General features: G+C 41.0%; 1 protein-coding gene and 1 long non-coding RNA gene across 2 annotated transcripts in view; both read left to right on the top strand.

Annotated features, from left to right (window-relative positions):
* LOC127931263 (uncharacterized) overlaps positions 1 to 22,837 on the top strand; it is a 63,970-nt gene extending 41,133 nt beyond the window's left edge. Inside the window, exon 3 of the long non-coding RNA XR_008140566.1 lies at positions 22,709 to 22,837. This is a non-coding gene — a long non-coding RNA (uncharacterized LOC127931263). The remainder of the gene's footprint in view (positions 1 to 22,708) is intronic.
* Positions 22,838 to 22,846: 9 nt separating this feature from the next.
* LOC118382050 (collagen alpha-2(VI) chain-like) overlaps positions 22,847 to 26,805 on the top strand; it is a 45,121-nt gene continuing 41,162 nt past the window's right edge. The window contains exons 1-11 of the mRNA XM_052521834.1: positions 22,847 to 23,003; positions 23,927 to 24,090; positions 24,212 to 24,329; positions 24,719 to 24,804; positions 25,235 to 25,255; positions 25,390 to 25,455; positions 25,582 to 25,635; positions 25,782 to 25,826; positions 25,916 to 25,942; positions 26,072 to 26,098; positions 26,228 to 26,286. Of these exons, the coding sequence (XP_052377794.1) occupies positions 22,847 to 23,003; positions 23,927 to 24,090; positions 24,212 to 24,329; positions 24,719 to 24,804; positions 25,235 to 25,255; positions 25,390 to 25,455; positions 25,582 to 25,635; positions 25,782 to 25,826; positions 25,916 to 25,942; positions 26,072 to 26,098; positions 26,228 to 26,286 (824 nt within the window). The remainder of the gene's footprint in view (positions 23,004 to 23,926; positions 24,091 to 24,211; positions 24,330 to 24,718; positions 24,805 to 25,234; positions 25,256 to 25,389; positions 25,456 to 25,581; positions 25,636 to 25,781; positions 25,827 to 25,915; positions 25,943 to 26,071; positions 26,099 to 26,227; positions 26,287 to 26,805) is intronic.

Consider the following 26,805-nt stretch of genomic DNA (forward strand, 5'->3'; position numbering starts at 1 on the left):
TGCCTGCCCTGACCCTGAGCCTGCCAGCCGCTCTGTACTTTACGGACTCTGCCCTGGATTACCGACCTCTGCCTTGACCTGTCGCTTGCCTGCCCTGTTTTGTAAATACACTTCTGTGATTTGAACTGTGTGCATCTTGGTCTTATCCTGAGTTGTGATAGATTTAGACCTGGGACAACAGGTGAGTTAATGATCAGGTAGAACAGAAAACCAGCAGACCTCGTAGGGTTTGAATACTCCTGATGTAGAGGACAGGTGCTGACTCATAATAGTACAGTCTACAGTACAGTCTACAGTACAGTCTACAGAGCCAACATTGACACAATCAATTTACTAAACAGTCTCCATATATATTATTAGTATTTTTGAGGTCATCTGAGGTCATCATGCCCACTACATCGCTCTCCTTCTTGGTCAAATAGCCCTTTCACAGCCTGGAGGTGGGTTTTGGGTCATTGTCCTGTTGAAAAACAAATGATAGTCCCACTAAGTGCAAACCAGATAGGATGGCGTATCGCTGCAGAACACTGAGGGTAGCCGTGCTGGTTAAGTGTGCCTTGGAATTCTAAATAAATCACTGACAGTTTCACCAGCAAAGCTCCCCCACACCATCACACCTCCTCCGCCATGCTTCATGGTGGGAACCACACATTCGGGAGATCATCGGCTCACCTGTTCTGTGTCTCACGAAGACACGGCGCTTGGAACAAAAATCTCATTTGGACTCATCAGACCAAAGGGCAGATTTCCCACCTGTCTAACGTCCATTGCTCAGGTTTCTTGGCCCAAGCAAGACTCTTCTTCTTATTGGTGTCCTTTAGTACTGGTTTGGCTACTTTCTTTGCAGCAATTCGACCATGAAGGCCTGATTCACGCAGTCTCAACAGTTGATGTTGACATGTCTGTTACTTGAACTCTGTAAAGCTATTTATTTGGGCTGTAATCTTATTCTCTGCGGCAGAGGTAACTCTGGGTCTTCCTTTCCTGTGGCGGACCTCATGAGAGCCAGTTTCACTGCTAGCGCTTGATGGTTTTTACGACTGCACTTCAAGAACTTCAAAGTTCTTGAAATTTTCCAGATTGACTGGACCTTCAGGTCTTAAAGTAATGATGGATTGTCATTTCTCTTTAACTTATTTAAGCTGTTCGTGCCATAATATGGACTTGGTATTTTGCAAATAGAGCTATATTTTGTATACCACCCTGTCACAACACAATTGGTTCAAATGTATTAAGAAGGAAAGAAATTCCACAAATTAACTTTTAACAAGGCACACCTGTAAATTTAAATACATTCCAGGTGATTAACTCATCTAGCTGGTTGAGAGAATGCCAAGAGTGAGCAAAGATGTCATCAAGGCAAAGGGTGGCTACTTTGAAGAATCTCAAGCGTAAAAATATATTTAGGTTTTGTTTCCATTTTTCGGGTTTACAACATGATTCCATGTGTGTTATTTCATAGTTTTGACAACTTCACTATTATTCTACAACATAAAAAATGTAGAAATAAAGAAAACCCTTGAATGAGTAGGTGTCCAAACTTTGGACTGGTACTGTACATCAAAACATTTTTTTCTAAAAGTAGTTCACTGGGCCTTTACTAGTCCTGTATTAACAGAACTTTACTAGTCCTGTATTAGTGGACAGATATAGGCGTCTATAGCAGTCCGTTTTTTAAGCACCTACCCCAGATTACTTCATGTGGCTATGGTAGTAAGGAACAGTGGAGACAGATACTCTTCAAGACACTCTGACCTCTAAAATGGCACCCTATGGGCCCTGGTCAAAAGTAATGCACTACAAGTGCCATTTGGGACAGGAGTGGAGTCTCTCTCACTGCTACCATGTAAAGGTTAAAAACAGACATTTGGGACAGGGAGTGGAGTCTCTCTCGCTGCTACCATGTAAGGTTAAAACCAGACATTTGGGACAGGAGTAGTCTCTCTCACTGCTACCATGTAAGGTTAAAAACCAGACATTTGGGACAGGAATGGAGTCTCTCTCACTGCTACCATGAAAGGTTAAAACCAGACATTTGGGACAGGAGTGGAGTCTCTCTCACTGCCTCCACCTATGGGTAAACCAGACATTTGGGGACAGGAGTGGAGTCTCTCTCACTGCTACCATGAAGTTAAACCAGACATTTGGGACAGGAGGGAGTCTCTCACTGCTACCATGAAAGGTTAACACCCAGACATTTGGGACAGGGAGTGGAGTCTCTCCTCACTGCCTCCACCTAAGGGGGTAAACCAGACATTTGGGACAGGAGTGAGTTCTCTCACTGCCTCCACTCCAAGGGTAAACCAGACATTTGGGACAGGAGTGAGTCTCTCTCACTGCCTCCACCTAAGGGTAAAACCAGACATTTGGGACAGGTGTGGAGTCTCTCTCACTGCCTCCACCTAAGGGTAAACCAGACATTTGGGACAGGAGTGGAGTCTCTCTCCCTTTCCCCCTAAGGGTAAAACCAGAGAGCTGTGAGGTTGAACCACAGAATCTTCAGAAGTTTATACCAACCAACCCGGGGTTCACCAACTACTTATCAGACAGAGTTCAGTGTGTCAAATCGGAGAGCCTGTTGTCCGGACCTCTGTCAGTCTCTATGGGGGTGCCACAGGTTAAATTCTCAGGCCGACTCTTTTCTCTGTATATGTCAATGATGTGGCTCTTGCTGCTGGTGAGTCTCTGATCCACCTCTACGCAGACGACACCATTCTGTATACTTCTGGCCATTCTGTGGACACTGTGCTAACAAACCTCCAGACGAGCTTCAATGCCATACAACACTCCTTCCGTGGCCTCCAACTGCTCTTAAATGCTAGTAAAACTAAGTGCTCTTTAACCGATTGCTGCCCGCACCCTCCCACCCACAACTGCAAACACCTAGGTATCTGGTTAGACCTCATTTCGCAACAAAGCCTTCTTCACTCATGCTGTCAAACATACCCTCGTCAAACTGACTATCCTACCGATCCTGATTCTGCGATGTCATTTCAAATAGCCCCCACTGACTCTACTCAGCAAACTGGATGCAGTCTATCACAGTGCCATCCGCGTTTTGTCACCAAAGCCCCATATTCGGCTGGCCCTAGCTACAGATTCGTTGCCAAACCCACTGGCTCCAGGTCATCTATAAGTCTTTGCTGGTAAAGCTCCGGGCTTATCTCAGCTCACTGGTCACCATAACACCCACCCATAGCAGATGCTCCAGCAGGTATATTTCACTGGTCATCCCCAAAGCCAACACCTCCTGGGAATCATACTTAGGTAGCCTTTTTCCCTGTTGTGATTGTGGGTAGTTGTCTTTGTTAGGGGCCTTGTTTGTTGCTTCACAGTCGTTTTCTTTATTTCTTGTTTTGTTGGTGACATCTAACTAAAAAGGGGAAAATATGCCACAATGCACCTTGGTCTCATTCCGACAGCGGCCGTAACAACTACCTACCTCATCCCCATATTGTTTTTATTTACTTTGTTGCTCATTTGCACCCCAGTATCTCTACTTACACGTCATCTCCTGCACATCTATCACTCCAGTGTTAATGCAATATTGTAATTATTTTGCCTCTATGGCCTATTTATTGCCCCTTACCACACTCTTCTACATTTTTTTACACATTGGACATAGATCTTTCTATTTTCTATTCTATTGTATTACTGATTGTATGTTTGTTTATCCCATGTGTAACTCTGTTTTGTTGTTTAGGTCGCACTGCTTTGCTTTATCTTGGCCAGGTCTGCAGTTGTAAATGAGAGCTTGTTCTCAACTGGCCTACCTGGTTAAATAAAGGGTTAGGTTATATATATAATATATAAATGGCCTGGTTAAATAAAGGGTTAGGGTTATATATATAATATATAAATACCTGGTTAAATAAAGGGTTATATATATAATATATTAATACCTGGTTAAATAAAGGGTTAGGGTTATATATATAATATATTAATACCTGATTAAATAAAGGGTTAGGTTATATATATAAATACCTGGTTAAATAAAGAGTTAGGGTTATATATATATAAATACCTGGTTAAATAAAGGGTTAGGGTTATATATATAATATATAAATACCTGGTTAAATAAAGGGTTAGGGTTATATATATAAATACCTGGTTAAATAAAAAGGGTTAGGGTTATATATATAAAATACCTGGTTAAATAAAGGGTTAGGGGTTATATATATAAATACCTGGTTAAATAAAGGGTTAGGGTTATATATATAATATATTAATACCTGGTTAAATAAAGGGTTAGGGTTATATATATAAATACCTGGTTAAATAAAGGGTTAGGGTTATATATATAAATACCTGGTTAAATAAAGGGTTAGGGTTATATATATATAATATATTAATACCTGGCTAAATAAAGGAGTTAGGGTTATATATATAATATATAAATACCTGGTTAAATAAAGGGTTAGGGTTATATATATAAACTACCTGGTTAAATAAAGGGTTAAGGTTATATATATAAATACCTGGTTAAATAAAGGGTTAGGGTTATATATATAATATATTAATACCTGGTTAAATAAAGGGTTAGGGTTATATATATAAATACCTGGTTAAAATAAAGGGTTAGGGTTATATATATAAATACCTGGTTAAATAAAGGAGTTAGGGTTATATATATAAATACCTGGTTAAATAAAGGTTAGGGTTATATATATAAACACCTGGTTAAATAAAGGGTTATATATATATAAAATACCTGGTTAAATAAAGGGTTATTTAAATAAATACCTGGTTAAATAAAGGGTTATATATATAAATACCTGGTTAAATAAAGGAGTTAGGGTTATATATATAAATACCTGGTTAAATAAAGGTTAGGGTTATATATATAAATACCTGGTTAAATAAAGGGTTGGGTTATATATATAATATATTAATACCTGGTTAAATAAAGGGTTAGGGTTATATATATAAATACCTGGTTAAATAAAAAGTTAGGGTTATATATATAAATACCTGGTTAAATAAAGGTTAGGGTTATATATATAAATACCTGATTAAATAAAGGAGTTGGGGTTATATATATAAACACTATGGTTAAATAAAAGGGTTATATATATAAAATACCTCAGTTAAATAAAGGGTTATTTAAATAAATACCTGGTTAAATAAAGGGTTATATATATAAATACCTGGTTAAATAAAGGAGTTAGGGTTATATATATAAATACCTGGTTAAATAAAAGGGTTAGGGTTATATATATAAATGCACCTGGTTAAATAAAGATTTAGGGTTATATATATAACACCTGGTTAAATAAAGGGTTATATATATATAAATACCTGGTTAAATAAAGGGTTATTTAAATAAATACCTGGTTTAAATAAAAGGGTTATATATATAAAATACCTGGTTAAATAAAGGGTTAGGGTTATATATATAAATACCTGGTTAAATAAAGGGTTAGGGTTATATATATAAATACCTGGTTAAATAAAGGTTAGGGTTATATATATATAAATACCTGGTTAAATAAAGGGTTATATATATAAATACCTGGTTAAATAAAGGTTAAATAAATAAAACATGTAAAAGTATCCTAAAACGGACTGTAATTGTGTTACTCCCAAGTGGTACCTTATTCCCTAGGTAACGCTACTTTGACAGGGCCCTGGGAATGAGGGTGCCATTTGGAAACATACTAGGTGTTTACTCGCACCAGCTGCTCCTCTTGATGAGAGCGAGAGAGAAAGAGAGAGAGAGAGAGAGAGAGAGAGAGAGAGAGAGAGAGAGAGAGAGAGAGAGAGAGAGAGAGAGAGAGACATATAAACTAAATAAATGTCCTCTCACTGTCAACTGTGTTTATTTTCAGCAAACTGAACATGTGTAGATATTTGTATAAACATAACAAGATTCAACAACTGAGACATAAACTGAACAAGTTCCACAGACATGTGACTGACAGAATGTAATAATGTGTCTCTGAACAAATGTAGTCAAATCAAAAGTAACAGTCAGTATCTGGTGTGGCCACCAGCTGCATTAAGTACTACAGTGAGTAACAGTCAGTATCTGGTGTGGCCACCAGCTGCATTAAATACTGCAGTGAGTAACAGTCAGTATCTGGTGTGGCCACCAGCTGCATTAAGTACTGCAGTGAGTAACAGTCAGTATCTGGTGTGGCCTGGCTGCATTAAGTACTGCAGTGAGTAACAGTCAGTATCTGAATGTGGCCAGCATGCATTAAGTACCGCAGTGAGTAACAGTCAGTATCTGGTGTGGCCACCAGCTGCATTAAATAGAAATACTGCGGTAGGTAACAGTCAGTGGTATCTGGTGTGGCCACCAGCTGCATTAAGTACTGCAGTGCATCTCCTCATGGACTGCACCAGATTACCAGTTTTTGCTGTGAGGTGTTGCCACACTTCCACCAAGGCACCTGCAAGTTCCCAGACCTTTCTGGTGGGGAATGGTCCTAGCCCTCACCCTCCGATCCAGCAGGTCTAGACGTGCTCCAATGGGATTGAGATCGGCTCGTCGTGGCCATGGCAGAACACTGACATTCCTGTCCTGCAGGAAATCCCGCACAGAGCGAGCAGGGTATGGCTGGAGGCATTGTCATGCTGGAGGGTCATGTCAGGATGAGCCTGCAGAAGTGTACCACATGAGGAGGAGGATGTCGTCCCTATGCACAGCGTTGAGATTGCCTGCAATGACAACAAGCTCAGTCCGATGATGTCTGTAGCATACCTCTGTGACTGACAGGATGTTGATATGAAGCTGTGTCTGTAGCATACCTCCGTGATAGGATGTTGATATGAAGCTGTGTCTGTATACCTCTGTGACTGACAGGATGTTGATATGAAGCTGTGTCTGTAGCATACCTCTGTGACTGACAGGATGTTGATATGAAGCTGTGTCTGTAGCATACCTCTGTGACTGACAGGATGTTGATATGAAGCTGTGTCTGTAGCATACCTCTGTGACAGGATGTTGATATGAAGCTGTGTCTGTATACCTCTGTGACTGACAGGATGTTGATATGAAGCTGTGTCTGTAGCATACCTCTGTGACTGACAGGATGTTGATATGAAGCTGTGTCTGTAGCATACCTCTGTGACTGACAGGATGTTGATATGAAGGCTGTGTCTGTAGCATACCTCTGTGACAGGATACTGCAGTGTTGTTGACATCAGGGAAAACCAAGGGAGAAATAGCAGAGTGGCTGTTGATGCTTGAGGATAAGCCAAAGACAACACTCAGTTAACTTCTCTTCAAAGCAGAAACAAGACAGCAATTCCAAAGTGTATTGTGTTTGGGTGAGTTTACACAAATCAGACACTTCTTTTACATCAATATCCACAAACTATCTCTTCTCTGTAACCTTGATATACATCTCTCTGTCCATCTCACTTCTCACGCTGAGATATTACATAGGGATTATTACATAGGGATTATTACATAGGGGATATTAAATAGGGATTATTACATAGGGGATATTACATAGGGATTATTACATAGGGGATATTACATGGGATATTACATAGGGATATTAAATAGGGATTATTACATAGGATATTACATAGGGGATACACATAGGGGATATTACATAGATATTAAATGAGGGATTATTACATAGGGGATATTACATAGGGGATATTACATAGGGATTATTACATACAGGATATTACATAGGGATATTACATAGGAGATATTACATAGGGATTATTACATAGGGATTATTACATAGGGGGATATTACATAGGGATATTAAATAGGGATTATTACATAGGGGATATTACACAGGTTATTACATAGGGGATATTACAGGGGATATTAAACAGGGGATATTAAATAGGGATTATTACATGGGGGATATTACATGGGGGATATTACATAGGGATATTAAATAGGGATTATTACACAGGGATTATTACATGGGGATATTAAATAGGGATTATTACATAGGGATATTACATGGGATATTACATAGGGATATTACATAGGGATATTAAATAAGGATTATTACATAGGGGATATTACATAGGATATTACATAGATATTACATAGGGAGATATTACATAGGGATTATTACATAGGGGATATTACATAGGGATATTACATAGGAGATATTATATAGGATTATTACATAGGGATTATTACATAGGGGATATTACATAGGGATATTAAATAGGGATTATTACATAGGATTATTACATAGGGGTATTACACATTGGATATTACACAGTGATATTACATAGGATATTAAATAGGGATTATTACATAAGGGATATTACATAGGGGGATATTAAATAGACATATTAAATAGGGGATATTACATAGGGGATATTACATAGGAGATATTACATAGGGATTATTACATGGGATTATTACATAGGGATATTACATAGAAATGTTACATAGGGGATATTAAATAGGGATTATTACATAGGGGATATTACATAGGAGATATTACATAGAGTTATTACATAGGGATTATTACATAGGATATTACATAGGAATATTACATAGGGATTATTACATAAAGATTTATTACATGGGGGATATTACATAGGGATATTAAATAGGGGATATTAAATAGGGATTATTACATAGGGATATTACATAAGAATATTACATAGGGATTATTACATAGGGTTATTACAGGGATATTACATAGGAGATATTACATAGGGATTATTACATAGAGGATATTACATAGGGATATTAAATAGGGATTATTACATGGGATTATTACATAGGGGTATTACATAGGGGATATTACATGGGGATATTAAATAGGATTATTATAGGATATTACATAGGATATGTAAATAGGGGATATTAAATAGGGATTATTACATAGGAGGATATTACATAGGGAGATATTACATGGAGGATATTAAATGAGGATTATTACATAGGGGATATTACATAGAAGGAGATATTACATAGGGATTATTACATAGGGATTATTACATAGGGATATTACATAGGAGATATTGCATAGGGATTATTACATAGGGATTATTACATGGGGATATTACATAGGGGATATTAAATAGGGATTATTACATAGGGATTATTACATAGGGGTATTACACATAGGGGATATTACATAGGGGATATTAAATAGGGATTATTACATAGGGATTATTACATAGGGGGATATTACATAGGGGATATTACATAGGAGATATTACATAGGAGATATTACCATAGGGGATATTAAATAGGGATTATGACATAGGGGATATTACATGGGATTATTACATAGGGATTATTACATAGGGATTATTACATAGGGGATATTACATAGGGGATATTAAATAGAGATATTAAATAGGGATTATTACATAGGGATATTACATAGGAGATATTACATAGGGGATATTAAATAGGGATTATTACATAGGGGATATTACATAGGATATATTACATAAGGATTATTACATAGGATTATTACATGAGGATATTACATAGGGGATATTACATAGGGAATATTACATAGGATATTAAATAGGGATTATTAGATAGGGGATATTACATAGGAGATATTAAATAGGGGATATTAAATAGGATTATTACATAGGGGATATTACATAGGGGATATTACACAGGGAATATTACATAGGATATTAAATAGGGATTATTACATAGGGGATATTACATAGGAGATATTAAATAGGGGATATTAAAATAGGGATTATTACATAGGGGATATTAAATAGGATTATTACATAGGGTATATTACATAGGGATATTAAATGGGGATTATTACATAGGGGATATTACATAGGAGATATTAAATAGGGGATATTAAATAGGGATTATTACATAGGGGGATATTACATAGGAGATATTAAATAGGGGATATTAAATAGGGATTATTACATAGGGGATATTACATAGGAGATATTAAATAGGGGATATTAAATAGGGATTATTACATGAGGATATTACATAGGAGATATTAAATAGGGGTATTAAATAGGGATTATTACATAGGAGGATATTAAATAGGGATTATTACATAGGGGATATTACATAGGGATTATTACATGAGGATATTACATAGGGATTATTACATAGGATATTACATAGGGATTATTACATAGGGGATTATTACATAGGGATTATTACATAGGGGATATTACATAGGGGATTATTACATAGGGGATATTACATAGGAGATATTACATGGGGATATTACATAGGGGATATTACATGAGATGACATAGGGGATATTACATGGGGATATTACATAGGAGATATTACATAGGGGATATTACACAGGGGATATTACATAGGGGATATTACATAGGGGATATTACATAGGAGATATTACATAGGGGATACATAGGGGATATTACATAGGGGATATTACATAGGATATATTACATAGGGGATATTAAATAGGGATTATTACATAGGGGATATTACATAGGGATTATTACATAGGGGATATTACATAGGGATTATTAGATAGGGGATATTACATAGGGATTATTACATAGGGGTATTACATATGGATTATTACATCAGGGATATTACATAGGGATTATTACATGGGGATATTACACAGGAGATATTACATAGGGGATATTACATAGGGATTATTACATAGGGATTATTACATAGGGATATTACATAGGGATTATTACATAGGTGATATTACATAGGGGATATTACATAGGGATTATTACATAGGTGATATTACATAGGTGATATTACATAGGGATTATTACATAGGGATATTACATAGGGATTATTACATCAGGGATATTACATAGGGATTATTACATAGGGGATATCACACAGGAGATATTACATAGGGGATATTACATAGGGATTATTACATAGGGATTATTACATAGGTGATATTACATAGGGGATATTACATAGGGATTATTACATAGGTTATATTAAATAGGGATTATTACATTGGGGATATTACATAGGAGATATTACATAGGGATTATTACATAGGGGATATTACATAGGGAATATTACATAGGGATTAATACATAGGGATTATTACATAGGGGATTTTAAATAGGGATTATTACATAGGGGATATTACATAGGAGATATTAAATAGGGGATATTAAATAGGGATTATTACATAGGGGATATTAAATAGGGATTATTACATAGGGGATATTACATAGGGATTATTACATAGGGGATATTACATAGGGATTATTACATAGGGGATATTACATAGGGATTATTACATGAGGATTATTACATAGGGATTATTACATTACATAGGGATATTACATAGGGGATATTACATAGGAGATATTACATAGGGGATATTACATAGGGGATATTACATAGGGGATATTACATAGGAGATATTACATAGGGGATATTACACAGAGGATATTACATAGGGGATATTACATAGGAGATATTACATAGGATATTACATAGGGGATATTACATAGGGGATATTACATAGGGATATTACATAGGGATTATTAAATATTACATAGGGGATATTACATAGAGATATTACATAGGATATTACATAGGAGATATTACATAGGGGGATATTACATAGGGGATATTACATAGAGATATTAAATAGGAGATATTACATAGGGATATTACATAGGGGATATTACATAGGGGATATTACATAGGGATATTAAAATAGGTAATATTACATAGGGGATATTACATTCTCCCACGGGATATTACATAGGGATGAGTATTACATAGGAGGATATTACATAGGGGATATTACATAGGAGATATAGCATTCTATGCTCCTAGCCCTGCCCATGATACAGCACAGATTAGCATCCTATCATGCCCATGAGTACAGCACAGACTTCAGCATCTCATGATATTACAGCACAGACTTAGCATCTCTATGCTCCAAGCCCTGCCCATGAGTTTCACATCTCTATGCTCTAGCCCCTGCCCATGAGCACAGCACACAGACTTCAGCATCTCTATGCTCTTAGATGATATTCAGCATCTCTATGCCCTAGCCCTGCCCATATTCAGCATCTCTATGCTCCAAGCCCCTGCCCATGAGTACAGCACAGACTTCAGCATCTCTATGCTCCCAAGCCTGCCCCATGAGTACAGCACAGACTATCTAGCCCTGCCCATGAGGACAGCACAGACTTCAGCATCTCTATGCTCCCTAGCCCTGGCCCATGAGTACAGCACAGACTTCAGCATCTCTATGCTAGCCCTGCCCATGAGTACAGCAATACAGACTTCAGCATCTCTAGCCCTGCCCATGAGTACAGCACAGACTTCTCTCTCTCCTAGCCCTCTCCACAGACTTCAGCATCTCTATGCTCCTAGCCCTTAGTACAGCACAGACTTCAGCATCTCACTAGCCCTGCCCATGAGTACAGCACAGACTTCAGCATCTCTATGCTCCAAGCCCTGCCCATGAGTACAGCACAGACTTCAGCATCTCTATGCTGCCCATGAGTACAGCCAGACTGCCTCATGCTCCTAGCCCTGCCCATGAGTACAGCACAGACTTCAGCATCTCTATGCTCCAAGCCCTGCCCATGAGTACAGCACAGACTTCAGCATCTCTATGCTCTAGCCCTGCCCATGAGTACAGCACAGACTTCAGCATATCTATGCTCCTAGCCCTGCCCATGAGTACAGCACAGACTTCAGCATCTCTATGCTCCTAGCCCTGCCCAGCACAGACTTCAGCATCTCTATGCTCCTAGCCCTGCCCAGCACAGACTTCAGCATCTCTATGCTCCTAGCCCTGCCCATGAGTACAGCACAGACTTCAGCATCTCTATGCTCCTAGCCCTGCCCATGAGCACTTCAGCATCTCTATGCTCCTAGCCCTGCCCATGAGTACAGCACAGACTTCAGCATCTCTATGCTCCTAGCCCTGCCCATGAGTACAGCACAGACTTCAGCATCTCTATGCTCCTAGCCCTGCCCATGAGTACAGCACAGACTTCAGCATCTCTATGCTCCTAGCCCTGCCCATGAGTACAGCACAGACTTCAGCATCTCTATGCTCCTAGCCCTGCCCATGAGTACAGCACAGACTTCAGCATCTCTATGCTCCTAGCCCTGCCCATGAGTACAGCACAGACTTCAGCATCTCTATGCTCCTAGCCCTGCCCATGAGTACAGCACAGACTTCAGCATCTCTATGCTCCTAGCCCTGCCCATGAGTACAGCACAGACTTCAGCATCTCTATGCTCCAAGCCCTGAGTACAGCCATGAGCTCCTACAGCACAGACTTCAGCATCTCCTAAGCTCTGCTGCCCATAGCCCTTCAGCCCATGCTCCCTAGCCCTACCCATGAGTACACAGACTTCAGCATCTCTAAGCTCCTAGCCCTGCCCATGAGCCCTGCCCATGCTCCAGTACAGCACAGACTTCAGCATCTCTATGCCCTAGCCCTGCCCATGAGTACAGCACAGACTTCAGCATCTCTATGCAGCACAGACTCCAAGCCCTGCCCATGAGTACAGCACAGACTTCAGCATCTCTATGCTCCTAGCCCTGCCCATGAGTACAGCACAGACTTCAGCATCTCTCTGCTCCTAGCCCTGCCCATGCCCAGTACAGCACATACTTCAGCATCTCTATGCTCCTAGCCCTGCCCATGAGTACAGCACAGACTTCAGCACAGCCCAGTTCATGATCTCATCTCAGCTCTTTTAATCTCATCCTCTGCCTCCTAGACTGTTGACCACAGCCCAGACCCGTCAGAATACCCAGATGGAAGATATCTGACCCCAGATTGACACCCATATAAGCTGTGTGTGTTTGCAGATACAGTAGGATTCTTTGGTGCTAGGTTGTCCTCGGGTTCGTCTTAGGTGGAATTCGATGTAAATCCACTTGTGTGCTTTTGGGTCTTTGACGATTATTTGGGGTGAGTATATTTGATCGTTTTTATGGATTTTCATGATCAAGTTTTGTGAATTGTGTCGAAGGCTCTTAACGTTTGTTACCGTTGCTGCCGTCACCTTTAGAAAGTATTTTCCAACGTGACTTGTGTTTACGGAAAGTACTGTATGTTGATTTAAACTTAACATTGAGGCATGTATGCACGCATGGCTATTAGTCACGTAGGATAAAAGCATCTAGCATAAATAACATGTTGTGGACGATCACTTTGATGTAGAGCACATTCAATTAATTGAGTAACTACAGCCATACATTGGCATGCACTTAGAAGAAGTAGGCTCACTTATTGGTCATACAACTTAAAGTTGCTTTCCCAGGCATGCTGAATTAATTGATTAATTCAACAATAATGTGATACTAGAGTGACTGAGTAACTAACCTAGTTCTCAGGGTAATGTACATCTCAGTTAGGGTTCTGTCTTTAAAACAGATGCTACTGCAGATTCTACAGTATTGAATGTTTGTTCTTAGGCTACACAACACGTCTCTAACTATGTCATAACAATTGTACAGTCGTAAAGATGTCATGTTTAATGTACAGAATAGTTAGCTTTGACAGTGGTTATCTGTTTGGAGAAATGTCCTTTCTCATAGCTGTGTCCCAAATGACACCCTACTTCCTATATAATGCACTACTTTGACGAGATAGTATACTACTGGTGTACAGTGTACTTTTGATGAGATAGTATACTACTAGTGTACAGTGTACACTGAGTCTAAAACATGTACAGTATACAAATGCCTCATTGGTCTAAACTGGAGGGAACTATTTATACATCCCACATGGCACCCTGTTCCATAGAGCCCTATGGGCCCTGGTCTAAAGTAGTGCACTGTATAGGGAATAGGGTTTGGGACAAAGCCATAGTGCTCTCCTGTTTAGACTCCGGTGTCAGTTCTCTGGAGAGAACAGAGGGCTGACGTAAATAACTTCCCGTCATCTCGGTAACACTTTATTTGGACAGTCCCAAATAGATGTTTTTAGATTGTTTAATATACAGTGCCTCGCGAAAGTATTCGGCCCCTTGAACTTTGCGACCTTTTGCCACATTTCAGGCTTCAAACATAAAGATATAAAACTGTATTTTTTTGTGAAGAATCAACAACAAGTGGGACACAATCATGAAGTGGAACGACATTTATTGGATATTTCAAACTTTTTAACAAATCTAAAACTGAAAAATTGTATATACTGTATATATATATATATCCACTGTATATATATTACCTTTACTTAACTAGGAAAGTTAAGAACAAATTCTTATTTTACAATGACGGCCTACAAACCCAGATGATACTGGATGATTGTGTGCCACCCTATGGGACTCCCAATCACGGCCGGTTGTGATACAGCCTGGATTCGAACCAGGGTGTCTATAGGGGAGTCCATAGATTCTAACATTTGAACTAATTATCCACTAACCCCAATCTTAACCTGTATCTTAACCCTACCCTACCCCTAACCTTAATCCTAATCTTAACCCTTATCTAAACCCTACCTAGCCTAATCTTAACCCTTATTTTAGCTTCTTCCTAACCCTAACTTTAATCCTTATTTTAACCCTACCCTATCCTAACCTTAAACCTTAACCCTACCCTAAACTCATTCATGAGTTTTATTGACAAATGTCAATGATAAAAACATGGTCCTTCAAGCAAAAACCAGATCATGAATTTATAAGAATGTTGTAAGTACAGAAATTGTTTGCTGAGTGGGAATTGAATATCTAACTAGTCAGTGATAACTGTGTGGAGTTTGGAGATTGTGACAGCAACTATGTGATCTTATTACAGTATTATAGACACTATGACCTGGGATTTACCATGATCTACAATGCAGAATAACCCCTTACAGTATTATAGACACTATGTCCTGGGATTTACTATGGTCTACTATGTAGAAGAACCCCTTACAGTATTATAGACACTATGACCTGGGATTTACTATGGTCTATGTAGAAGAACCCCTACAGTATTATAGTAGAAACCCTTACAGTATTATAGACACTATGACCTGGGATTTACTATGGTCTATTATGTAGAAGAACCCCTTACAGTATTATAGACACTATGTCCTGGGATTTACTATGGTCTACTATGTAGAAGAACCCCTTACAGTATTATAGACACTATGTCCTGGGATTTACTATGATCTACTATGTAGAAGAACCCCTACAGTATTATAGACACTATGACCTGGGATTTACTATGGTCTACTATGTAGAAGAACCCCTTACAGTATTATAGACACTATGACCTGGGATTTACTATGGTCTATTATGTAGATTAACCCCTTACAGTATTATAGACACTATGACCTGGGATTTACTATGGTCTACTATGTAGAAGAACCCCTTACAGTATTATTGTAACGACACTATCAGAGGACCTGGGAATTTTCCATGGTACTTTTTAATGCTTTCAGGTACACATGAACAAACTAACAAAACAAGAAATGTGAAACTCAAATTACAGTCCTATCTGACACTAGAGACAGGAAACAATCACCCACAAACACACAGTGAAACCTTAGGACCTTTGATTCTCAATCAGAGACAACTAATGACACCTGCCTCTGATTGAGAACCATACTAGCCGAAACATAGAAATTTCCCAAAACCTAGACAAACAAACATAGACTGACCTGGGACGCCCCTGACCATATAAACACAAAACACAGAAAATAAAGGTCAGAACGTGACAGTACCCCCAAAAGTACAGTAAAACCTTGATAGAGGGTCTGGGTGACCTGGCGATTTCTGGCGCGGGATTCACCCTTGTCTTTGTCCGCCTTATTTTCCGCCTCCGTGGCTTTCTCACCATGGCAACCCCTCTCAATGACCCCACTGGACAGAGGGGCAGCTCGGGACAGAGGGGCAGGGGCTCTGGACAGAGGGACAGGGGCTTGGACAGAGGGACAGGGGCTCTGGACAGAGGACTCTGGGCCTCTGGGCTGAGGGGCTCTTACTCTGGGCTGGGGCTCTGGCGCCTCTGGGCTGAGGGGGGCTCTGGCGCGCTCTGGGCTGAGGGGCTCCGCCGCAGCGGCGCCAGACAGGCAGGCGGGACGCTACAGCGGCGCCGGATTATCCGGCAGACAGGAGGGACGCTCCGGCAGCGGCGCCAGACAGATTTACTATGGTCTATGTCCGGCAGCGCCAGACAGGCGGGACGCTTAGCAGGCGCCGGACAGGCGGAGCTACAGGCGGGAGGCCTCCCGGCAGGTGCCGGATAGCAGCGCCGGACAGGCGGGAGGCTATGACCTGGGACAGGCGGGGACTAGAGAGGAGACAGAGGGACAGCCTGGTCTACTATGCAGGCGGGAGCCCGGCTTACAGTATTATAGACACTATGGCGGGAGACTGGGAGGCTCCCGGACAGGCGGGAGAGCGGCGCCGGAGGCCCCGCAGCGGCGCCGGACAGGCGGGAGCACCTGCAGAGAGGAGACAGAGAGACAGCCTGGCAGCGGCAGCGGCGCCGGACAGGCGGGACGCTTTACTATGGTCACCAGGCTGGGGAGACTTTCAGGAGGCTTGGTGTTAGAAGGAGCCTGAAAGACCGGGCTGTGGGGGAGCACTGGAGCTCTGGTGCGCAACCTACCACTAGGCTGGACACTATGACCTTCCAGGTGCAGGCACAGGTTAACTATGGGTCTACTAGTGCTTACACGCACCTCTCCCCTAGGCTCCACTCCCACAGTTGCCCGGCACAGCGCATTAGAGACACTACCCTCCCAGCCCCCGGAGACACAGCACGCAGAGTGGCGCAGGATAACTACTAAGACTGCGTACCGAAGAGACCCGCTGAGCAGGCACCATATGGCTCAATGCCCAAACTATGGCACCTGGGGGGCTTTACTATGGACTACTATGTGCGCTCAACCGCATAACACGGTGCCTGACCAGTAATGCGCTGTATCATAGACACTATCTGCTACCTGGCTTATTTCACTAAAAACATTTGGGGCTCTCTGTAGAAGCACCCGTGCTGGCTTCGCCAACCTCATTCTCCTGTAACCTTCCTTGATTGCACGAATCCCATGACCTGGGATTTATCTATTGTGTCTTCAGCTATGATGCTGGCCGCTGTTGTTGTTGCTGCCCTGTACAGTATTATAGACACTATGGTCCTGGGATTTACTATGATCTACTATGTAGAAGAACCCCCGTAATTTTCCAGTACTTATAGACACTATGAACAAACTAACAAAACAAGAAATGTGAAACTTTACTATGGTCTACTAGAGAAGAACCCCTTACAGTATTATAGACACTATGACCTGGGATTTACTATGGTCTAGACAAACAAACATACTAAACAAACATAGCCCCTGACCATACTAACTAAACACAAACACAGAAAATAAAGGTCAGTATTATAGACACTATGTCCTGGGATTTACTATGGTCTACTGTGTAGAAGAACCCCTTACAGTATTATAGACACTATGACCTGGGATTTACTATGATCTACTATGTAGAAGAACCCCTTACAGTATTATAGACACTATGACCTGGGATTTACTATGGTCTACTATGTAGAAGAACCCCTTACAGTATTATAGACACTATGACCTGGGATTTACTATGGTCTACTATGTAGAAGAACCCTTACAGTATTATAGACACTATGTCCTGGGATTTACTATGGTACTATGTAGAAGAACCCCTTACAGTATTATAGACACTATGACCTGGGATTTACTATGGTCTATTATGTAGAAACCCCTTACAGTATTATAGACACTATGACCTGGGTTTACTATGGTCTACTATGTAGAAGAACCCCTTACAGTATTATAGACACTATGTCCTATGTTATACACTATGTTATATACACTGTGAAATAACACATATGGAATCATGTAGTAACCACAAACATCTGTGTTAACAGAAACATTTGCAACAGAAACATCTGTGTCTTAACAGAAACATCTGTGTCTTAACATTACTGTCAGATGAGAAACATCTCTGTCTTAACATTACAGTCAGATGAAAAACATCTGTGTCTTAACATTACTGTCAGATGAGAAACATCTGTGTCTTAACATTACTCAGATGAGAAAACATTGTGTCAGATGAGAAACATCTGTGTCTTAACATTACTGTCAGATGAGAAACATCTGTGTCTTAACATTACAGTCAGATGAGAAAACATCTGTGTCTTAACAAAAACATCTGTGTCTTAACATTACTGTCAGATGAGAAACATCTGTGTCTTAACATTACTGTCAGATGAGAAACATCTGTGTCTTACCATTACTGTCAGATGAAAACATCTGTGTCTTAACATTACTGTCAGATGACCATCTGTGTCTTAACATTACTGTCACATTAAAAACATCTGTGTCTTAACATTACTGTCAGATGAAAACATCTGTGTCTTAACTGTCAGATGAAAAACATCTGTGTCTTAACAGAAACATCTGTGTCTTAACATTACTGTCAGATGAGAAACATCTGTGTCTTAACATTACAGTCAGATGAGAAACATCTGTGTCTTACAGAAACATCTGTGTCTTAATGAGAAACATCTGTGTCTTAACATTACTGTCAGATGAGAAACATCTGTGTCTTAACAGAAACATCTGTGTCTTAACAGAAACATCTGTGTCTTAACATTACTGTCAGATGAAAAACATCTGTGTCTTAACAGAAACATCTGTGTCTTAACATTACTGTCAGATGAAAAACATCTGTGTCTTAACATTACAGTCAGATGAAAAACATCTGTGTCTTAACAGAAACATCTGTGTCTTAACATTACTGTCAGATGAGAAACATCTGTGTCTTAACATTACTGTCAGATGAGAAACATCTGTGTCTTAACATTACTGTCAGATGAGAAACATCTGTGTCTTAACATTACTGTCAGATGAGAAACATCTGTGTCTTAACAGAAACATCTGTGTCTTAACAGAAACATCTGTGTCTTAACATTACAGTCAGATGAGAAACATCTGTGTCTTACCATTACTGTCAGATGAGAAACATCTGTGTCTTAACAGAAACATCTGTGTCTTAACATTACTGTCACATTAAAAACATCTGTGAAACTGTCAGATGAGAAACATCTGTGTCTTAACAGAAACATCTGTGTCTTAACATTACTGTCACATTAAAAACATCTGTGTCTTAACTAACTTCCCTCTCTATTATTTCCTTCTCCAGGCCTGGAGGAACACGGCTATGAAATCAGTGGCTGTGTTAATGTGCTGCCTTGCAGCGACCCTTTCACAACAGCCTGGAAGACTAGACCCACATAATGATCCAAAACTACACGAAGGACCAGGACCCCACACTCACACTCACACGGAAATCATCACCATCATACGCAATTGGACCCACGAAGATGTCCATCCTCCACCCCTCCTCCATCCCCTGTGATGGTAAGTCTTTTAGAGCCCTGTCTGTGACCACCCCCCCCCTGTGATGGTAAGTCTTTTAGAGCCCTGTCTACGACCATCCCCCTGTGATGGTAAGTCTTTTAGAGCCCTGTCTGTGACCATCCCCCTGTGATGGTAAGTCTTTTAGAGCCCTGTCTGTGACCATCCCCCTGTGATGGTAAGTCTTTTAGAGCCCTGTCTGTGACCATCCCCCTGGGATGGTAAGTCTTTTAGAGCCCTGTCTGTGACCATACCCCTGTGATAGTAAGTATTTTAGAGCCCTGTCTGTGACCATCCCCCCCTGTGATAGTAAGTCTTTTAGAGCCCTGTCTGTGACCACCCCCCCCTGTGATGGTAAGTCTTTTAGAGCCCTGTCTACGACCATCCCCCTGTGATGGTAAGTCTTTTAGAGCCCTGTCTGTGACCATCCCCCTGTGATGGTAAGTCTTTTAGAGCCCTGTCTGTGACCATCCCCCTGTGATGGTAAGTCTTTTAGAGCCCTGTCTGTGACCATCCCCTGTGATGGTAAGTCTTTTAGAGCCCTGTCTGTGACCATCCCCTGTGATAGTAAGTCTTTTAGAGCCCTGTCTGTGACCATCCCCCTGTGATAGTAAGTCTTTTAGAGCCCTGTCTGTGACCATCCCCCTGTGATGGTAAGTCTTTTAGAGCCCTGTCTGTGACCATCCCCCTGTGATGGTAAGTCTTTAGAGCCCTGTCTGTGACCATCCCCTGTGATGGTAAGTATTTTAGAGCCCTGTCTGTGACCATCCCCCTGTGATGGTAAGCCTTGAAAAGCCTTGTCTATGACCATCCCCCTGTGATGGTAAGCCTTGAAAAGCCTTGTCTGTGACCATCCCCCTGTGATGGTAAGTATTTTAGAGCCCTGTCTGTGACCATCCCCCTGTGATGGTAAGTATTTTAGAGCCCTGTCTGTGACCATCCCCCTGTGATGGTAAGTATTTTAGAGCCCTGTCTGTGACCATCCCCCTGTGATGGTAAGTCTTTTAGAGCCCTGTCTGTGACCATCCCCCTGTGATGGTAAGTATTTTAGAGCCCTGTCTGTGACCATCCCCCTGTGATGGTAAGTCTTTTAGAGCCCTGTCTGTGACCATCCCCCTGTGATGGTAAGTCTTTTAGAGCCCTGTCTGTGACCATCCCCCTGTGATGGTAAGTCTTTTAGAGCCCTGTCTGTGACCATCCCCTGTGATGGTAAGTATTTTAAAAGCCTTGTCTGTGACCATCCCCTGTGATGGTAAGCCTTGAAAAGCCTTGTCTGTGACCATCCCCTGTGATGGTAAGCCTTTTAAAGCCTTGTCTGTGACCATCCCCTGTGATGGTAAGTATTTTAGAGCCCTGTCTGTGACCATCCCCCTGTGATGGTAAGTATTTTAGAGCCCTGTCTGTGACCATCCCCTGTGATGGTAAGTATTTTAGAGCCCTGTCTGTGACCATCCCCTGTGATGGTAAGTATTTTAGAGCCCTGTCTGTGACCATCCCCCTGTGATGGTAAGTATTTTAGAGCCCTGTCTGTGACCATCCCCTGTGATGGTAAGCCTTGAAAAGCCTTGTCTATGACCTATCCCCTGTGATGGCTAAGACACAAATAATGAAAACCATTGAATCTTTAAAAAACAATGACCATCCCCCTGTGGCTATGGAAGAACCAGGTAATAACATGAAAAGGAAGTACCTAATAACATGGCTATATACAGACCTATCCTGTACTTAACATTTATAACATGGCTACATTGACACAAATAATAAAAACACATTGAATTTTTAAAAAACAATTAGGTAACATGACAGGAAGAACCAGGTAATAGCACATGGCTATATACAGGAAGAACCAGGTAATAACATGGCTATATACAGGAATAACATCTCTTAGTACCAGGTAATAACATGGCTATATACAGGAAGTACCAGCTAATAGCATGGCTATATACAGGAAGTACCAGGTAATAGCATGGCTATATACAGGAAGTACCAGGTAATAACATGGCTATATACAGGAAGTACCAGGTAATAACATGGCTATATACAGAAAGTACCAGGTAATAACATGGCTTATATGATGTCACAGGAAGTACCAGGTAATAACATGGCCTATATACAGGAAGTACCAGCTAATAGCATGGCTATATACAGGAAGTACCAGGTAATAACATGGCTATATACAGGAAGTACCAGGTAATAACATGGCTATATACAGAAAGCACCAGGTAATAACATGGCTATACACAGGAAGTACCAGGTAATAACATGGCTATATACAGGAAGTACCAGGTAATAACATGGCTATATACAGGAAGTAGATGTCCTCTGTCTTCCTGTAGAAGAGACTGTGTGTCCCATTGACCTGTACTTCAAAAGCAGTGCACTATGTATTGAATAGGGTGCCATTTGGGAAACAGATAATATGATGTCCTCTGTCTTCCTGCAGAAGTGACTGAGTGTCCCATTGACTTGTACTGTCGTGGTGGACTCCTCTGAGAGCATCGCCCTGCAGCAGCCCCCTCCATTGGGAAGCCTGGTGAAGAAGGTGGCAGATTGGACGAGGGAGTTTGCCCTGAGGCTCATCATGGGAGGAGGTGTACAACAGACAGGTGAAAATCAGCTGGTTTCTGGGGGACTCCACTTCTCCCAGACACAGGAGCTCATCAGTGAGATCACCAGCAGAGACAACTTTATCAGGAAAATGGATGGTATTGACTGGTTAAAGTCTTACCTGGGTAAATGTCATTGAGATCAGTCATCAACACTCATTGTCATTGATCTGTCTTCTTCATGGATCTAGCCTTCATGTTGTTTTCTTCCCATCATGAATATCTGTACTGTCGGTCACATCTGTACTGTCAGTCATCATGTCATTGATCTGTACTGTCAGTCATCATGTCATTGATCTGTACTGTCAGTCATCATGTCATTGATCTGTACTGTCAGTCATCATGTCATCTGTACTGTCAGTCATCATGTCGATGATCTGTACTGTCAGTCATCATGTCATTGATCTGTACTGTCAGTCATCATGTCATTGATCTGTACTGTCAGTCATCATGTCATTGATCTGTACTGTCAGTCATCATGTCATTGATCTGTACTGTCAGTCATCATCATCATGTCATTGATCTGTACTGTCAGTCATCATGTCATTGATCTGTACTGTCAGTCATCATGTCATTGATCTGTACTGTCAGTCATCATGTCATTGATCTGTACTGTCAGTCATCATGTCATTGATCTGTACTGTCATCATCATGTCATTGATCTGTACTGTCAGTCATCATGTCATTGATCTGTACTGTCAGTCATCATGTCATTGATCTGTACTGTCAGTCATCATGTCATTGATCTGTACTGTCCTGTCAGTCATCATGTCATTGATCTGTACTGTCAGTCATCATGTCATTGATCTGTACTGTCAGTCATCATGTCATTGATCTTGATCTGTACTGTCAGTCATCATGTCATTGATCTGTACTGTCAGTCATCATGTCATTGATCTGTACTGTCAGTCATCATGTCATTGACCTGTACTGTAATGTGTTGAGAGCCTGTCAGTCATCATGTCATTGATCTGTACTGTCAGTCATCATGTCATTGATCTGTATAGTACTGTGTATCCTGGGCATATGACAGATAAACATTGATTTGATTTGAGGTACCTACACTGACTGTGCCCTGGACAAGATGACCGAGGAGATGCAGCGCCACGACCTCCGGGGACACAACTCTGTCCGCTTCGCTGTGGTGGTCACTGACGGCCACGTGACTGGCGCCCCCTGTGGGGGGATCAAGGTATCTGCAGAACGGGCTAGAGACCAGGTAAGAGGGACAGACACAGGAGAGGGTTTTGTTTTTAGCCTTTTAATCAGTGATGTTACTGTCATTCATCTCCTTACTGTTATTCATTCATCTTCATCTCCTATTTATTTGATTTGACCAGCGCATCAGCCTGTTCTCAGTAGCTGCCTCCAAGGTGGTGGAGGAAGCAGGGATGGAGCTGATCGCTAGCTCGCCTGCGGGGGTCTACCGTTCCAACTACATGGCTGTCAATGTCACAGGTGTTTAACCTAACAAGTCATTTCATTGGTTACTTGACAGTACATGTGATTCTAACTCTGTGTATTTATAGTCCAGAGGCATGGTGGAGCCCGGGGGTTTTTAGCATGTGACTGTTTTGTGGATAATGGAATTGTTTGAGCTATGGAGATGTTGAGAAAATGGACGTCTACCTCTTGAGCTGCATCACTTCCCCTTTACATTGTCTTGGTTTGTTTTGTTTGTTGGTCTGATTTAAACTAGCATAGTTGTTAGAGTTCAAAAGTCAGATCAATTATATTTATAGAAACTAAAACATTGAACAAAAAATGGGAACTGGAATGTGTTTGAAACTAAATCAATGTTGAAAAATGTCCTTTTGTTCTCTCTGCCTCTGTGCTGCTCAACCCAGACCTTAACACCTGTCACAGTCCACCATGTGACGCCCCCACTGGGAGAATAGTCACATCGTCCATCAACCAAATGATCAACGCTATGGTGATTAGATGTAGTGTTTTATCCAGCTTTGAATATTCATGTCTGAAGCATTTTCTATTACCATTTATCCAGGGCTGTCAAACGTTTTGCAATTAATTCGAGAATTTGCTCAAAATGAGTTGTAATTGTAAGATTTTTCATTCAAAAAACATACAAAATATTGACATCTTGGTTTTTGTCTATAAGTAGGAAAATTGGGATATCCCATTTTATTTAACCTAAGTCAACGTAGCATTGAGTTGTATAGATGTATTTTCAATGCTTTCAGACAGTGCGATTCATCTGAGGTGAGAAGACAAAGATAACGAGTTAACTGAATAACCCCGACAGCCCTAGATGTTCCATTTATATTCTATTTTTGGTACCATTGTCCCCCCTCAAAAAAATGTTATTTTTTTATTGAAGACTTTTTGTTTGTCCTTCTCTACAGAAATATCAAGCCTATTTGCAGGTAACTAAGAGTTATTCTCAGGGATGCAGTCAGAATCTGTAACGTGACGCTTTCCTTTCTATCAAACTGATCTTCATTTTCCTGCTGTGAGATGTTGTTTGGTTCACAAAGTTTTTAATCCATCATTACTTCAGTGCTCCAAACTCCAGTGTCTGGAGCTTCCAGGCCCCCCTGGTCTGAAGGGAAACCCAGGACTAAAAGTGAGCTCCTTTGTTAATAATAAGTAAAACATCTGAGATATTTACAAGAATGAAATGTGTTTATTCATGTTTGTTTTATGAACAGTTTGTTGTTTATGTTTATTTTAAAGTATCTGTTTATTTTAGGGAACGAAAGGAGGAGTTGGTCTTGCTGGCGCTAAAGGGACCAAGGGCAAACAGGTGGACTGGGCGTTCTGACCACGGAAACACAGACAAGAGAACCTAGACATTTATAAATATATAGATTTCCATGATTGGTTGTTGTTGAATAACATATTTTCTTCCACAGAATGTAGATGATAGTGTTGTTATTATTTGTGCCACAGGGGGACTCTGGTATTGAAGGTGCAATCGGTCCCGCAGGTCACAAGGTTGGTGTCCTCTCTAACCAATACTGATATTCACCTCACAGTGTATCCTGACTATTTTAACAACCCGTCTTCTACTTGCTTCTGTTTAGGGTGCGATTGGTCTGAAAGGTGAAAAGGTAAGAAGAACTAAACATTATTAATTATTAATTAAATATCATGTGTAAATCTTACATGAGATATGATTTTTTTTAATCAACGTTTTTAAACGGGACATTATTTGATGAATGGATTTCATCTTTCCCCAGGGTGAATATGGATCAGATGGAACCAAGGTAAACTACATGATTGACTCTGACAGTATACAGAACGTTCTGTGTGTACAGCTTCACCGTTTAGTTATGTCTCGCTGGATATGCTTACTTTCATCTTTAACACACTCTGAATGACCTCTCAATCACCAGGGCGCGTCAGGAGGACACGGCAGGAATGGAACGGATGGGCAGAAGGTAAGAGAACATCACTAGGTGCTGCAACGCTTTCCCTTGAACTGAAACAGGAGCCAAGGGGAGCCCTGAGACTGAAACAGGGGCCAAGGGGAGCCCTGAGACTGAACCGGGAGTCCTGAGACTGAAACAGGGGCCAAGGGGAGCCCTGAGACTGTAACACGAGCCAAGGGGAGCCCTGAGACTGTAACAGGAGCCAAGGGGAGCCCTGAGACTGAAACAGGAGCCTTGAGACTGAAACAGGGGCCAAGGGGAGCCCTGAGACTGTAACAGGAGCCAAGGGGAGCCCTGAGACTGAAACAGGAGCCAAGGGGAGCCCTGAGACTGAACCGGGAGTCCTGAGACTGAAACAGGGGCCAAGGGGAGCCCTGAGACTGAAACAGGAGCCAAGGGGAGCCCTGAGACTGAACCGGGAGTCCTGAGACTGAAACAGGGGCCAAGGGGAGCCCTGAGACTGTAACAGGAGCCAAGGGGAGCCCTGAGACTGTAACAGGGGCCAAGGGGAGCCCTGAGACTGTAACACGAGCCAAGGGGAG

Source organism: Oncorhynchus keta, chromosome 7 (genome assembly GCF_023373465.1).
Source record: "Oncorhynchus keta strain PuntledgeMale-10-30-2019 chromosome 7, Oket_V2, whole genome shotgun sequence".
Taxonomy (NCBI): Eukaryota; Metazoa; Chordata; class Actinopteri; order Salmoniformes; family Salmonidae; genus Oncorhynchus; species Oncorhynchus keta.